Raw genomic sequence first — 16,318 nt, 5'->3', positions numbered from 1 at the left:
AACGTTCTACCGATTTGGAGAGGGAGAAGAGGAGAATTTGAACGCGGCCGAGTTGACGTTATCCCATGGTGGAGAAAGCGTTCGTTATTCCTGTTGTATAACGCGAGTTCGCCAGAGTGTGCTTAACGACGTCGTGCAACTTTGATTGGCCACGCAGACTTGGACTTGGCGATGGGGTAACTTTCGGTTCGCCACGGCTATTGCGCGTTGTGATCAAACACAAAAGGGACGCGGTGGATGGATATTCCCCCCGCTCCTGATCCTCTCCTTCCACAACTCGCGCGTGTCGCGATGTGTATACGTGTGCATCGCTGGAATCAAGAATGAAACGTCCCCCGCCCCTCGTTCGTTAAAGTTTCCCCTCGTCGGCCAAGCGGTAATAAACCGTCCAAGGAATTTCGTAAACTCGACTTCGACGTGTATACGTGGAACGTGGTGCGGACAGTTGCATGCCAAAATCGTCGATCGAAAGGAAATTTCGAGGATATATATATACACATATTTTTTTATTGTTCGTGGAGAAAAATTTCCATTCGAATTCTACTTTCGAGAGAAATATTTAGAAAATAGTTCGAACGTTTCCGTCGAACTTCATTGTACGTTGTTGTGTGCGAAGAATTGAAGGGATCGATCGACAAAAAATCGCATTATTTTTCCAACCGAGTCGGATCGATCGATTGAACCGATCTTTACGGGCTTACGACGTTAAATTCGACGTTCGAAAATTGGGCGAACAGGAGGCGAAAAGGGGATACGGGACGCGCGGTTGAACTTGGATCGTTCCACTCGTTAATTCTTAATACGTTGAATTTCGAGGACGAGCATCGATCGAGCGAGCGTTCGTTCGGTCAGCATCGAATGTTTCGCCCCACTTCTCTCTCTTTCTCTCTCTATCTCTCGCGAAATTTACGAGGATCCATAGCGTCCAGCGTTGTTATCGTCGTCATCGCTAATAATTATTCGACGCAGCAGGCCGATGCATCATCGTTTCGAATTAAACTCGGCTTAAATATACCGTCCATCACGCGGAGACGATTTACAGTAGGCAACGAGAGAGCTTGATTCCACTCTAAATTTTAATCTTCCACAAACTGGCTTCGCTGTTGCGAAGCTCGAATACGGCAAAGCTCGTCTGGAGGGGAAAAGGGGGAAATTTTATCGTCGAAGAGAAACTTTGTTTCTGTTCTCTTCTCTTTGTCTTTTTTTCTTTTTTTACAGAATTTCGTTCTAATCTCTTTCGTTACGCGGAATGATCACAAGTGTGGTGCTCTCCTTAATCCTTAATTCACGAAATTCCTTGTAATTTAAAAAAAAAAAAAAAAAGCTAGTTCCCTGCTTCTCGTCGAAAAATTTCGACTCGAGTCGGCTGCGATATCTTTGAAGAAAACACTTTGCGACGCTTCGCACGGAGCACTAATTGCTCGATTCTCGGATATTTCTTATTTCTCACCTTTGAGCCTTTTCTCACCTTTTCTTTTTCTCACCCACGGCTTGTGTAGTCGTCCATTTTTCTCCTTCGTTACACGCGCGCTCGAACGAAATTTTCCTTTATATAACGGGCGATATTCTCGATTCATTTATCACATGGAGATAAATTTATCGGGAAAAATAATAACTGGAAGAAAAAAAAAAAAAAGAAAAAGAGAAAGAAAGGAAAGGAAAGAAAAGAAAAACGTAGGAATATAAAATTCAAAACGTTTCGCAAAGCCTTTCGTTGTCTCTGCCCTCGCTTTTGAAACCGAATTAAACGTAAAAAACACAACGAGAGAAACGCAATCTACTGGAAATGCGGCAATTATCGCAATAGACGTTTACATTTACCCTGACAAAAGATACACGCGTGTTTTTACCCTCCCCTTCCCCCTTCGGCGATACATTAATTTCCGGATGGCGACCATTTCGATTATTAAACGAGAGAAAGAAAGAAGGGGGAAAAAAAAAATTCATTTCGGACGAATACACTCCGGATAATGCGATTGGCCGATGAGGAGAGAGAGAAAAAAAAAAAGAAAAGATTGGAATCTCGTCCGATCGATCGAAACTATCATCCGATTCTCCTCACCTCTAACGATAAGTAGATTTTTTTTTTTTTTTTTTTTTTAGTTTCTGAAGCTAGATGTTGTTACAGCTAGATAGCGCGGAGAAACGTGTTCCCTTTTTCTCGCGCGTTCATTTTTTTTCCATTAACTCGGCTTCCCATAGAAATTTCCCAACAATGAAAATAATAACATTTTCAACGGCGAAGTCTCGACAATGGAGATCGCAAACATCACTTCAAATTTTTTTTTCTCTCCTCCTCCCTTCTTGTTTCGGATTCGGTCACGGGGGGAAAAAAATGTGTATACTTTTTTCTCTCTCTCTCTCTCTTTTTTTTTTATACAGCATAACGCGTATTTAATTTCTTCTCTCCTCGCGAGGCTATTAATCCCGTATTATTCCGTTCCTTTAAACGACGAAAGAATTTTCCATTTCGAATTGAAAAAGGAAAAAAAAATTTTTTTCCTCTTCCCTTTTTATTCGCTTCATGATTCTCAAAAACGTTATTATTCTCGAGCCGAAGAATTTTTAATTCCTATCCGTGACGAACGCACCACGCACGCACACTTTTATAACGAAGTTGTTGAAACGAAGTTTCTGGATCGTGGCAGTTCGGCGAAAACCCATAAAAATTTAACGTTCGTCGTGGCCTCGAGCCTCGGCCATTAAAACGAGAAAGACAGATACGAGACGAGAGAGACAGCGAGCTTCTTCCCAACCGTCGAAGGAACGAGAAATTCGACGCGACCGATCGAAAGGCTACCAATTTAACCGATAAACTAACGTGGCAAGAATAGGGAACGGTGGAAAAATCGTTAATTAAAGAGGATCGGGGATGGATTCGATGAAACCCGGTTTGGATAATCCGATGTGGGGAGAGGTGGGGGGGATAGGGTTACGGCGACGGGGGCCGCCTCGTGTCTCTCCGCGCGAAAATATTGCACCGAAATTCGAGCCGATCGCTACCGTCGCTCATCAATCACGTTTATCATCGCTCTCCGATTTCTCTTTCTCCTTTCACGGTTTTTCATTCCTTGTTGACAACGCCACGGGCCTCGAACAAATACACGGGCCGACAAGAAATCAATAAACGGACAAGCAATAATATATTCGAGGCTCGAAAGCTGGCTTGCTTCTCGGTTCCGGAGAAACATTCCGATAACGAATTTCAGACGAGGGGGAGGATGGCGAGGGTAGAAGTATCGGGATCTCGTTAAAAAAAAAAGAGTGGAAGAGAGAGAAGAGAGGAAAAAGGAGAGTGGATGGTTTACGCTAACTACGATTTTTCGTTTTCGTTGGTTTTCTTTTTTTTTTTTTTTATTGGGTAACGAAGAAAGTTCCGCCACTTGTTTTCCATTTTGTTTTATGTATAAGGATAAAAACAAAGGGACCAAACCACACGAAAAAGAGGAGAATTATTCGCGAGGGTCCCGACCATTGAAAATCGGATGTGCATACTCGTGGCTGGCCAATTATTGGCAGGACGAGTAAAACGGGGATTGTGAACATTTTCCAAAAAGGGGGAGGAGGTGTTTTATTGCACGAAATATTATTACCCTCCTTCCAACGATGGAACTCACCGCTCGGATCGATTCGACGAACGGGCGACGAACGTTTATTCACGTTCGATTTTCTTAAAATATTGAGTAGATCCCTTAGCTCTTCGCGCGTAGTCTTATCAAAGCGTGGAATAGTAGATTCTTTTTTATCTCAAATTAAAGCGCGATCGAAGTTCGACACTCGTGGCGATAGAAATATTTTCGGGTTTTGCAAGCATGGAAATTATTTCTATTCGTTGAGAAATCGGCGATAAACAGCGATGAAAATAGAGACGCGGTGTAAGAAGGTGAAAAGCCGAGGATCACTTTATTAAAATATCGCACGAAACAACTTATGTACAACTTTAATATCCGACGAATTTTCTTGCTTTATACGTAAACACGCGTGAAATCATTTCAAGTTAGCCGAGAAATTCAGCGTTGACAAAACGAAAATCTTAGCCAGATTAATTGGATGCTCGTTCGTTTCTCTCCTCACCTCCCCTAGACTCGAATTCGGAAAACAACATTCGGGTTCGGGACGAAAATCGATGCGGTATCAATTATAAATCCATTCCCGAATGAAATGCCATTTTGCACGGTGTTTATCCGCTAAACTTATTATCCGTCCTAGATTGACGTGAATAAATTGAATTACACGGGATCGGGTGGAAACCTCATTTAATCGAGCGTCGCGCGCGAGCGAAGAGAGAGAAAACGCGCGCGCGCGCGCGAAAAAGTATTTTCGGACGGCCGGTTAAATAATCGCACCGAAACACGGATTATTCGGCCTCGAATTATTCCGAAATGGGCAAAGCGTTGAAACGTTCACGATTCGGGGCATCTCTAATTCCGCGCATCAACGCGGAATCACGGTATTGTGGGGAAAAAAAAGAAAAAAAAGATGTGCGAAATAGCGGCGGGGCCGCCATTTAACGGGACGAAGCGCGCGCGGCACGAGAATGGCGAACGATCGAGCGAAGCCCGATTTGTATCGCAAACTCTTCCAATTCCCGACAGTGGAAAAATTTTACACCTCCGTTTCGAGATGAAAACAAGGGTGGGGAGAATATTCTAAGGCGGGAAGATCAAAAATGGTGTTGACTAATTCGATACAATACGAGAAATGAAATAAATTTTTGCTCGGTTAATTTAATTGTAAGTGTAATCGAGATCGAAACTCGTTGACAAATTTAATAACAGATTGCATTGGATTCAACGATCTTCGTCTTCGTCAACTTGGAGCGACGACCTTGAGAGTGGGAATAATTTCAAATTCATTTCGAATTCGTTTGAATTTGAAAAATATTACATCAAGAACGATCCTTTATTCGATCCGAATTAAAGTGAGAAGAATTGCGAGAAGACGGGCAAGTTTTTTTTCCAGAGTGTAGCAGAGTGTGGAGATGATACGAGTTGTGAATACGACGAGGTGCGATTTCGAGGACGAGTTTCAAGAAGTCGGGAAACAAGGAAGAGAGCGTGAAGGAAAAGGGAGGCATTGTAGATTCCCTTTTAATATTTAATAAAGTTCGCGCTCGGAGTTGCTTAACGAGATGTAGAAAGTAGAGATGAGAGGAGAAGAGAAGAGAAGAGAAATGGCAAAAGATGACGTTTCTCCCTTGACGAAAACCGAGATCAAAAAACCATCCGTCGTTAGCTCTTCTGTTTCCGGTGTAACTCGCGTGTCGTCTTTTCAGAATGCGAATTTAACCCGAGCAAAGTAGCGATATTCCCATGATACTTTTCCTAAATGGATACTTGCTGGCTGAGGGAGTAACTTTACGAACGAGGCAACCGTTTCACTCGTCTATGTATCCACGCCTATCCTTCACACCTATCGATACTGGTAAATTGGACGGTACGGTTAGCGACGACAAATAACTTTGCACGACATCCTCCACGAGGATACACGTATACGTATAACCAATAGGTCGTAAAATCGATCGACAAAAACACGAGAAGATGGATATCGGCGCGAGATATTTATTGCTTCAATCTAAAACCACGGTATACACCTATCTTGAACGCTGCTATATACATGAGAAATAGCTCGTAGATGTTCGCATAGAGCTATTTGCTGGAAGGGGGATTGCGAAAGGAATATACTCGGTTGAAAAGGGAAGGAAAACGGGAGGGCGTGATCTTCGCTGTTTCTTCGCTCGCTACTCTGAATTTCAAAGGGGAGGGACTCAAAGCATTCCCGGTAAATATTGAATCGACGCCGTATGCGTGATCGTATCTCATCGCCTCGAATTCTTTCCCGTCGTGAATTTGTATTAGCCGGAGCTTAAGCTCCTCTTAAAAATTAATCCAACAGAATTTCCCCTCTCCCCCTCCTCCTCGTCCCGAGAACACAGCTGCTGCTGTATCCACGACGCTTCTCTGAATCGCATCCGTCGTCCGGTGCAGTCGGACGTAATCGATCGATCCGCCCGAGACAAGAACAATGGATTCACCTTGGAGGGATATCTCTTAATCACGGAACAATCTTGGAATCTGTCGCGTGGGTAGCTGGTCAACGTGCGTTACTAAACGTCGGGAGCCGTTGCATCAAGCCTCGACCGCGTCTCCCGCGTCCCCCATTTTCATACATATGCATGCGAATGCGATGCGCGCGCACACAGCACCGGTTACATCGCCGTCAACATGCGTCGAAGGAGAGGAGGAGGAGGAGCGGTGATGAATGGGGCGCGTTACTACTCGGTGGGTAAGGAGGAGAGGGCATACCGACGGACGCTTTCCAAACTGGGAAGGAGTTTCGCACGGGTATATGGGTGATGCTCGTCTCTCCAAATATATTACGACAACCGAACTGGCGGGTGGGTGGTGTGGTGGTTGTCAGCCACGACAAATTTCTTCGACGTTCCTTCACCGCTTACATCCTCCTCCCCCTCTCTTTTCTCGTTGCTCTTTCGCCGAGGCTAAAGAGCTTCGATTCTCGCGTAATGGATTAACGAACGCGTCGAACGAATTCTGGAATCCACTCGGCGGGAGAGGACTGGTTCCATCGAGAGGTGACCATCGGACGAATATTCGATAATTAATATAGGATGAATGAAAATTTGAACTTGAATTCCTCGCGTGCATCAACGAGATATATATATATACACGTACGTACCGTTCGCGTGAAAATTGACGAAATTGTACCGTAATATTCGAAACACCCAATTTGCGCACCAATTGCACACGAGAGGTATTATCGTACGTTGTTTCCTTGCGAATAGCGTCGTTCGATCGATTGCTTTTAATTTTTGCACTCGAGTTGCACTCGTTTCGGATCGGTAGTGGAATAATGAATTCGAGGGTAATCTTTTTTCCAATAATAGATTAAATAACGATACGCACGGCGAGCATAGTTTACGCGATAAAATCAACAAATTGTTTATTAATTTACCGCTTATACGCGCGGCTAACTGCCCGATGAAAACTCGCTTGATCGACGTATATATAATCGAACGAAATCCATCGTTTTTTTTTTTTTCTTTTTTTCCCTTCTTCTCAATTTTCCAAACCAGCCAGCGCTAGTAAAACTCTCGAGAATCGTCAAAGTTGCGAGAGAGAGAGAAAGAGAGAGAAAGAGAAAAAAAGTAACTTACCGACCGGTGGTCGTTTTATTTCGACGATCTCTCGCGAGTGATTTCGCGGCAAACTCGTACGCGCGGAAAATTCGACTGTTGTTGCCCTTTGAGAACGACGAACGATGCGAAATTAAAATAAAATATCGGGGACGGATACATCGGATGGAAACACCGGCTGATTAAAAATATCGTCAGAATGATCGACGCTTGATTATTATTGGGCGCGACCTGTCGTGACGTTGCGCGAACACGATTATTAGCAATTTAATACACGTAATATTCGATTGTCACGGTTACCGATAGAGCGTGAATGTAAATGCCTGTGTTCACGCATAGCCCGTAAATCACCCGGCCCCGATATCGTTAGAGGCGATGACGCGTGAACGAAGCGGATGCATTTGTAATTTGCGAAAAAAAAAAAAAAATGACAAACGAGATCACCGCGACACGCGAGGGGTCGCGAAAAAATAAATGGTTATAAATGAGGGGATCGAGGGAGAAAATGATTGTGAAAAATTCTGAACAGCGTGTAGAGGGCACGATCGATAAATGTTGCTCGAGAGAAAAATGCTCGAATTTTGAGAAGGGAGAAGAATCGTAAGAGAAACCGCTTTTCTCTAAGGATTTTCTTATTTAAACAATTTCAAACGTTCGATCTAAGTATATATATATATATATATACGCACGAGAAAACATTTTTTTCATTCGTGAAATAAAAAGAGAACGTGTCGAGAAACGTGTCGCGAATTATTTACAATATTTATAAATACTCGTGCCTTTATTATGAACTCTTGGCGTAATTCGCGATACAGAGCGCGTGTCCAGCGTTATAAATCTATGTATTGCCTTACCTCCACAGGAGATCAAAATTGCATCGTATAATGCTATCACAGTTTCTTTTCCAACTCGCATGTTAATTGCCTTAATTACCGGTTCTCTCTCCCTCAAGGAAAACTCTTATGAATATTTACGAATAGTTTATTTGCGAGGACCGAGTTTCGATTCTCCTCCACCTCTCTCTCTCTCTCTCTCTCTTTTTCTCTTCTATCGTATAGGTACTTCGAACAAGATCGTTCAGAAATTTCTATTCGTTATCGATAATGTCGCGTGGCCGATTTACATACTTGGAAATTCGTCGTTAAAAGTTTTACGGGCGGTGTAACGAGCTTATTCAAAGATCGTGGAAAGGGAAATATATAGAGCGCGGCAACTTTGGCACGGATCGTTTCCACCTTACCTCTTCCCCCGTCCAATTTGTGACGATTGGTGACGAGATAAAAAATATCGGAAAAGATGGAAGAACCCTGGCGGAACAGTTCTGACAGTTCTGACAAACGGAATCGGTCGATAAATTCGGTGAACGATGGCTCTATCGATAACCGAATAGCTCCTCCCCCCTCCTTTTTCGACCCGAACGTCCAGAGAGACGATGCGCGATCATTTTATACGATCGGTGACGAGCGACAAGGAAACAATGCAAAAATAAAAAAAAAAAAAAAAAAAAAAAAAAAAGAAAAGAAAAAATACATAATGGAATACACGGACGGAAGTCGGATTGTCGACAAATTCGACCGTCTTACACGACCGTCCTCCCACTCGATTCTTTCAAACCGCGTTCGATTCAAATTTACGATTTGATTTACAAACCTTTCTTCGACGAACGAACAATGAAAGGACATCTTTCATCGTCTTCCTGTTCCGTATATGTATATATCCGATATAAATCTCCTCTCATGCCGATACTTTTTCGGAGGACGATTAACGAAGCGCGGGAATAAAGCAACGGGAAATATCCTTATCCTTATTCGGTTTTAATCCTTCGATTTTTATTTATGGCTCACGGTCGGGGCGGGCTGATTGCGCCGAGCCACCGCTTTTCCACCGCCGTCGGTCCGCGACGTCATTACGAACGCTTTTACGGAACTGCGTACGTAAAAATCGATCGATGCTATACACACACACACACACACACACACACACACACACACACACACACACACACACACACACACACACACACACACACACACACACACACACACACACACACACACACACACACACACACACACACACACACACACACTTCTTCCACATCTCTCCTCATTCTCCCTCCTTCTTTCCTTCGTCTGCACGCTTTACCACCACGCTCCACGCTATTCATCGAGAACCGAGGGAGGGGGAGGGACGCTGTTGCTGGCCGCAAAGCGAAACGACGACGCTGCTCGCATTGCTTTGACGTTGATCGAATTATTTACTCAACGTGTTTTCGAGCCGCGCCGTGAACTTTTCACGCTGCTTTCCCCGACTCTCACGTTTTTCCGCGACGAAAACCGACGAAACGGGCGAGGAGGAGGAGGAGGACGCAAGGTGGTGTGGCAAAGTAACGGTTCCTCCCCACTCCCTTTTAACGGTTTAAAGGGGAAAATCAGGGAGAGAGAAAGGGGAAGGCAAAACCTATCGAGATGGTGGAAATCTCGTTGGAAAGATTCTCGTGGAGTGGTACAGGGAAGAGTGTGGAGGGGATTTAATAAACCGTGTAACGCGTTAATGAATCCCGTGAGAAACGTAAAACACGTCTGACTGTCGCGCGAATGGAGAGGGAAGGGGAAATGTTCCTCGAGCGAGAGAGGAAAGGATGAGGTTGACAGGTGGCGGTGGTGGTGCAGTCTCGAAAGTTCCCCTTCCACTCGTCGGCGAGTAACTTTACGATGGGGAGGGGAGCTTTTACGAGCAGGCATTCGATATATCCGTTTTACAAGCAATAAGGGCGGCTAGACGCGGCTTTTAGGCTTGACGTGCCACGATCACGACTTGTCCTCTCGTATCGCGTTCGAACACTGTCGAAAAGTAACCTCAAGCTGGATAATAAGTTATACCGTATCAGAAAATTGAAACAGAATTACGGCGAAAAATTGTTCGAATTTATAAACCGATTCTTTCGAGATACATCAACGTTCCCAGAATATTTCGTTAATCGATTAATTAAGATCCATCTATCGTAAATAATTTTCTCGAACAGAAATCTGATTTTTTATCGATTGGCTCTCCATAAGATGCCGCGTATTCGAGCATATAACGAGCGATTCAAGTTCGTTTCTCACGAGATTCCTCGACGATAAAAATCACCGAAAAAGGATAATTTACTTTCTTTCCAACAACAGACGCAGAGATATACTTCTACTTCTTGTTTTTCAAATTTGTTCAGATTAATTATTTTCGAACAGACTTTATCCCACCCCTTGAAAATAAGAGAAGAAGACGTATCAACAGTTATTATTATCTTCTATTTGATTCCAAAGTGTGATTAAAAGCGATGAGCGTGTTTAGAAGTTATAAATAGCCCAAGTTTCGAGCAGTAGTTTTTCTTTTCAATAAACACCGGCGAAAAGTGTTAAATCGTGAAGAAATGTACAGAGATATACGGGTGTTTAATTGAACGACAGCTCGTTGGCCGGGAAAGCTTAAGCGACGTTCGTGATTAATTAACGCACGATTTCTGTAAACGATCTGTCGAATCGGCTGGAAGCCTGCTTGCCAATTTTGCGGTCCGACCGGGGGCCGCAGCTCGACTTCGTAGCATCGATATTGCGGTCGAGTGGCCAATTTACGAATACCTACGACGAATCCGGTGATTTACGGGGGCAAGAGCGGCAGTAACCCCGTCCCGATAATCCAACTTCCGGACAAGAAAGCTTATCGAGTATATACGAACAAAAAAGGAAACAGATTCGAACGGGATCGCTTCGAATATGCCGCTGTCACGTTCCGATAATTCTACCCGATGTATATATACATCGAGACTTCCTTTCGAGGGATCGAGACGAGTTTACTCATTTTACTCAACATGCTTCTTCGAAGCTTCGTTATCATCGACTTGTGACCGTGTATTCACGAAACAAATTGAGAACGAAGCCAATCGGATCGAATTCGAATTTCTCTTCCCCGCAATTCTCGAAACGAAACGCGATCATTTCGATCAGTTCTCCACGGCTGGAGAAGAAAAGTTGAAAACGGTTGACGTTTTCGCGGGGGGAGGAGAGGAGAATAGAGGCGACTAGAAACGATAAATCGTAGCATTGTCTTCGTACGTTGAAAAGCCATTATCGAGTCCCATTATTCGCGCAGCTAAATGGCTTCGTTTCGGATCGTCGACCTCCGCTATCTGACGATTCGATACCTGCGAAATACCGCCGAGGAAATTTCGCGTTCTCCGAATCGTTAAGCTTCGCCCTCCCCTTCGACTCTAAATTCCGCCTCTGTCAATTTCACGATATCGGCGGACATTAACGGAGAGAGAGAGAGTCAAGGTTTAATTAAAATTCATCGTTGCCGGAAACACCGATGTTTTATCGCTTTCTCTCAATCGAGTACACGCGCGATCGTTCTCCTAATTTCGATATTTCGAAATCGAACGCGAGACAAAGAAAACGCAAGACGACTCTAAATCGATTCCAACATCTTCGAGATCTCTTTCAAGATCCATATCTTGCCTACCTAATTCGCGGATAAATTGGATATACGATGCTGGAGGAAAGAGATTAATTCGAGGCAAAATGTTGCAGCCAAGTGGATGACTGATGGCCCGTAACGAGCGTCGCCATTTTCGTCGCGTGGAAAAAAGTAGCGCGCTGGTTTAATCAACGCGATACGATGCGTGCTGAACTTCTTCGTTTGCAACAACGTCGGGACAAATATTTTGATCGAGACAAAAAAAAAAAAAAAAAGAAAAAACGAACGGAAGAAGTTGCGCGGTGCAATCTTTCTCGAATTTACGAGCAACGACGAGGACGACCAAGAGTCGCGGGAGAGACGATCTCAATTAAGGGACAACGTGTTTGTGCGTTACCGTCGCTTTTTATATGACGCCGTTCCTTAATGAAGCGCGGCACGAGTCGTTAAAACATTGCTTTAAAATCCCGGCTTACACGAGTATCTTCTTTAAACCTTTTTTCTCCTTCTTTTTTTTTTTTTCTTTTTGTTCTGATGCGTATACAAGGAATTTTAATCGAACGTTCGAATTAACGAACACGAGATATCGTATCTTGCCAATACTATCCGATTCTTTCGTTCGGCGGACGCTTAATCTTTCCGTGGACAAGAATGATCCGATTCCAGAAACCATTGAAACATCCCTTCGGAGAGATTCGTTTCGTCTCGTTGTTAAGGCTTTGCCAAAGAAAGAAATTCGATATCAGACCTATTCAATCCGGTCCTCGATACGACGTGACAATTTTGATTAAAAAGAAAAAAAATTGTGGCACGTTTTAACGAAAAATTATTCTTCCCTACCGATGCAACATTTTCAATTTTTCCCCTAATCTTTCCACCGATTTCCAACGATCTCCGCTTCCTCGAGATCGTCTCGTTGTTAAGGCTTTGCCAAAGAAAGAAATTCGATATCGGGCTCAGACCTGTTCAATCGATACGATTGATTACAATTTTGATTAAAAAAAAAAAAAAAAAAAACCCCAAATGACTCTTCCTTACCGATGGAACTCACTGTCAATTTTTCCGCTGCCGATTTTTTGACCGATTTCCAACTTCCTCGAGATTTGGCTTTGCCAAAGAAATATCGTGCCCAGAACTATTCAATCTCGACGCTACAATTTTGATAAAATGGAACACTTTCGATTTTTCCGCTGCCGATTTTTTGACCGGTTTCCAACGACGGATCGGAAGGCAAGTCCATAGGATCTGCGGGACACGTAGCCCAGTTTCAAGGAGAGGCACGTATCCACCATCCCCGATCGGATAACGCGTGTTCCATCGAGCCGAGATCCCCGAAAAATCTCACAAAGCGGCACCAAGACCGAGATATCAATCGGATTCACCGTCCATGGATGGAGAGAGGAGAGGAGAGGAGGATATTCCGGGCGGCTATATCGAACAGATTCATCGGCACACGCTGCAGAATTCATATCGCGAAGTGGCCCCTCGTGCAGACCGATTGTTCCAACCAAGCCTATCCGTGCTTGCTGCGTCCCCCTTTTTTTTTTCTTTTCTATCTTCTTCTTTCCCTCTCTCGTCCCCATCACGGTTATGACGTGGTACCAGCGTGGAAGCCTGGTACGTTTCTCCACTCGACCCACGACGTATTTTTCGCGACAAAGGAGAGAAAAAAAAAAAGAAAGAAAGAAAGAAAAAGAGGGGAGAATAGAAAATCCAAAGTTGCGTGTCTGTTTCACGTAGCGTGAACAACAACAACGACAAGAAGAAGAACAATTATAACGAGTGCGGAACCGTGGCAAAGGAGAAAAGGGAGAAAATCTGAACTTTCATACGTGTCAACAACAAGAACAATTATAATAACCGCGAAACTTTATCCATGGAAGATTCGTATCGCGTCAAACCGATTCGAAACTTCTCTCTGTCCAATCTTCGAGACCCTCTCTCTCTCTCTCGATGACACTTGGCCCGTTGTTTATGTTCGGGAAAGTTAAGGGAACGAAACTGTGTCAGCCGCGTATATTGCAACTTGCCACATATACCCCATCATCGAAACTTTGGATCCGTTCACGATTTCGTCTCGTTTCATTCCGTTGTTACCGATCCGTCTACGATCCATATAATTGCATTATTCTTCGAAATACTCGTACATTTATTTGTTATTATATCATATATTTATTCGTTCGATCGAATTCGTGGAACGATTCGTGTTAAATATCCTCTTTTCTCTCTTATCTTATCTACCTTTCGCTTGGCACCAGCCCGACGGATCGAATAGAGGGGGAGCTCTGCGGGAGTGTTAAGACGAGTGATGACTGCATTTCGAGTGCCAAGACGGTCATTCGCCCGATTCGATATCCAATCGATAAAATCCAACGATATCGACGAGACCATTGGCATCGAGGCTATCAAAGACGAAGTGGTTGCTACGTCGAAAAATTATTATCGCCTCCTTTCATAATACCACCGCGGTATAAAAATTCGAAACGGTCAAGTTTGGCGAAAACCAAATGTTTGGGCCGACGAGTCGAGTCGCAAACATTCGAAAAAACAGACGCGCGATTCTCCTCGTTTGTTCTCTAATTGCGCGTGTTATATTAAGGGACGGTGGGGTCGTCCTCGTAGAATTCATTTTTTGCTCGTTTAAACGAACCCTGTTTAAATGAGGAGTAGTTTCCTTGTTCGCACTGTTCGTCCAAGAAATGTTCGCGAAAATTAAACACACGTGTATAACAAACTTCCATCCCGTCTGCCTTCCGTTGAACTTCACCGATGATTACAATTTTATAATTTTATAATCCACCTCGCCACGATATTTCAACGCGTTTGAAATTGTTGTCTAACGACGAATGGTCCAAAGATAAGATAAGCGAGACATCTTAAATGGCTAAGCGAAAGGGATCGTGGAACAAAGCGACGTTAACGACGTTAACGCGTTTCGCGTTATATGTAGGAGGGCGACAGCTCGTTAAACGTAACCGTAAGATAAATGGATGCACTCGTTAAATAATAGGTGAAACGAAGGATTCCTCCTCCACTCTCTCCGGAGAAATGTGAAGACACGGAACAAGAGAGATTTCGTGATATAGGCGTGAGATTAACGCGCGTGCTACGCTACGAATTATACGCGACTACTGGCACGTGCTACCGAACCCGTGACACTGAAAAGCGCGTATTGTGCCTTGATGCATGCGCGCGTTTATACATCGCGAAAGCCAATTCGCGCGACGCGTCGAGAGCCTTCCCCCTCTTACACGCTTACCGTTACACGCTTCCTCCTCCTCCGCTTCCTCTCCTCAACCGCCGTTCGCGGATCAAATATCACTTCGCGAGGACAAAACGTGTTGAAGGACAGGACGAGGCTCTTGGAACGAAAATAGAAAATTATTTGATCCGTTCTTTCTTCGATTCGAAATCGAAGGCCATTGTTGAATCTTTCTTCCTCATTATTATGATTAATTTCGTACGAATAATTCCCGCATACGAGGAGCGAAAAACGATGTATCGGAGATTTTCCTTTTACGCAATTTCGCGATTCGATCGCTCGGGGGATTCGATATTAACGATTTTCGGATAAAGTATTTCTCGTTAATTCGAATGTAATGTTATTAACTACACGGTAGTTTCGCGTTTCGATTCGCGTTTCGACGCGATGTTCACTTGGAAAATGCAAATTTCATTAAACGAGCCTCGCTAATGCCTGAATATTATTATTGCATATATATATATATATAATACACACGTGACCTCGTGACGAGTTTTCGATTCGTAATAATAAATAAGAAGAGAGACCATCTAACTAATTCTCTCCGTTCTAACGTTATTTTTTTACTTTTTTTTAGTTGTTCCTGTCGTCACTCTGAAAATGGGCACATCGTTGAATCCAAAGAACATCAAGGAAGGGGACGACGTTTACTTCGAGTGCAACGTTAGGGCGAATCCTAGGGCTTACAGATTGACATGGTTTCACGAGGTATTGCTTTTCTTTCTTTCTTTTTTCCTCTCTCACTTTTCTCACCCGCGTTTTCCTCTCATCGAGGGAGAAGGATAAAAATTACGAAAATACTCGAGAGAGGGAGGGAGAGAACGAATCTGGCAGATCCATCCTGGATGTACTCTGACGCGAGTACCGTGGCATGTCGGTGGAAAAAGAAAGAGAGAAAGAAGCGCGGTGAAAAATAAAAGCTTCTCGATGAATCGAAACGGACGTGAAATTAAACGGGCGTGCTCGTCCTGTTCTCTTTTTATACACAGGCGCTCCCCTGTAAAAAAGAAGATGGAAAAGCGATGCGATAATTTCCTCGCGTAACAAAGTTGAAAATTAAGGCGAAGCCACGTTTCGCCGAAATGAGTTAAATAATCTCGTACGAGATTGAATTCTCATTTCGCGAAAAACTGTCAATTTTTATCGTTCCTTTTTTTTTTTTTCACGAATTGTATTAAAAATAATGAAAAAAAAAAAAAAACGTATAAACGGATTACGCGGGAGAATAATAATTCAACGAATATCGAGCGGGATGAGATGTGAAACGCGAGATATTTTTCGAGTAATTCGGGCTAAATTTTGACGTGCAGAATTATCGGTGTTCGAAAATACGCAGGAAAAATTTTCCAAAAAAAGAATTTCTACTCGCGTCACTTTTCGTAGAGAGAGAGAGAGAACGAAGAAAGAAAAAAAAACCCCTTAGCTTTCGAATATAGAAGTAACGTCTA

At 43.5% G+C, this 16,318-nt stretch overlaps 1 protein-coding gene across 10 annotated transcripts in view; it reads left to right on the top strand.

The window, feature by feature from the left end:
- Positions 1-16,318, top strand: part of LOC100867902 (nephrin) — a 102,656-nt gene that overhangs the window by 77,513 nt on the left and 8,825 nt on the right. For all 10 annotated transcript variants that reach the window (XR_015291221.1, XR_015291220.1, XM_086905044.1 and 7 more), the window contains one exon: positions 15,448-15,578. Coding sequence is in view for 8 of the 10 variants with exons in the window: in XM_086905044.1 (XP_086761170.1) it covers positions 15,448-15,578 (131 nt within the window). In the remaining 2 variants the exon portion in view is untranslated. The remainder of the gene's footprint in view (positions 1-15,447; positions 15,579-16,318) is intronic.

This window comes from Apis florea, unplaced genomic scaffold (assembly GCF_048593485.1).
Source record: "Apis florea isolate Af1SG1 unplaced genomic scaffold, ASM4859348v1 contig_2350_pilon, whole genome shotgun sequence".
Classification (NCBI taxonomy): Eukaryota; Metazoa; Arthropoda; class Insecta; order Hymenoptera; family Apidae; genus Apis; species Apis florea.
The sequence above is the reverse complement of the archived record's forward strand: the minus strand, read 5'-3'. Positions and strand labels throughout refer to the sequence as shown.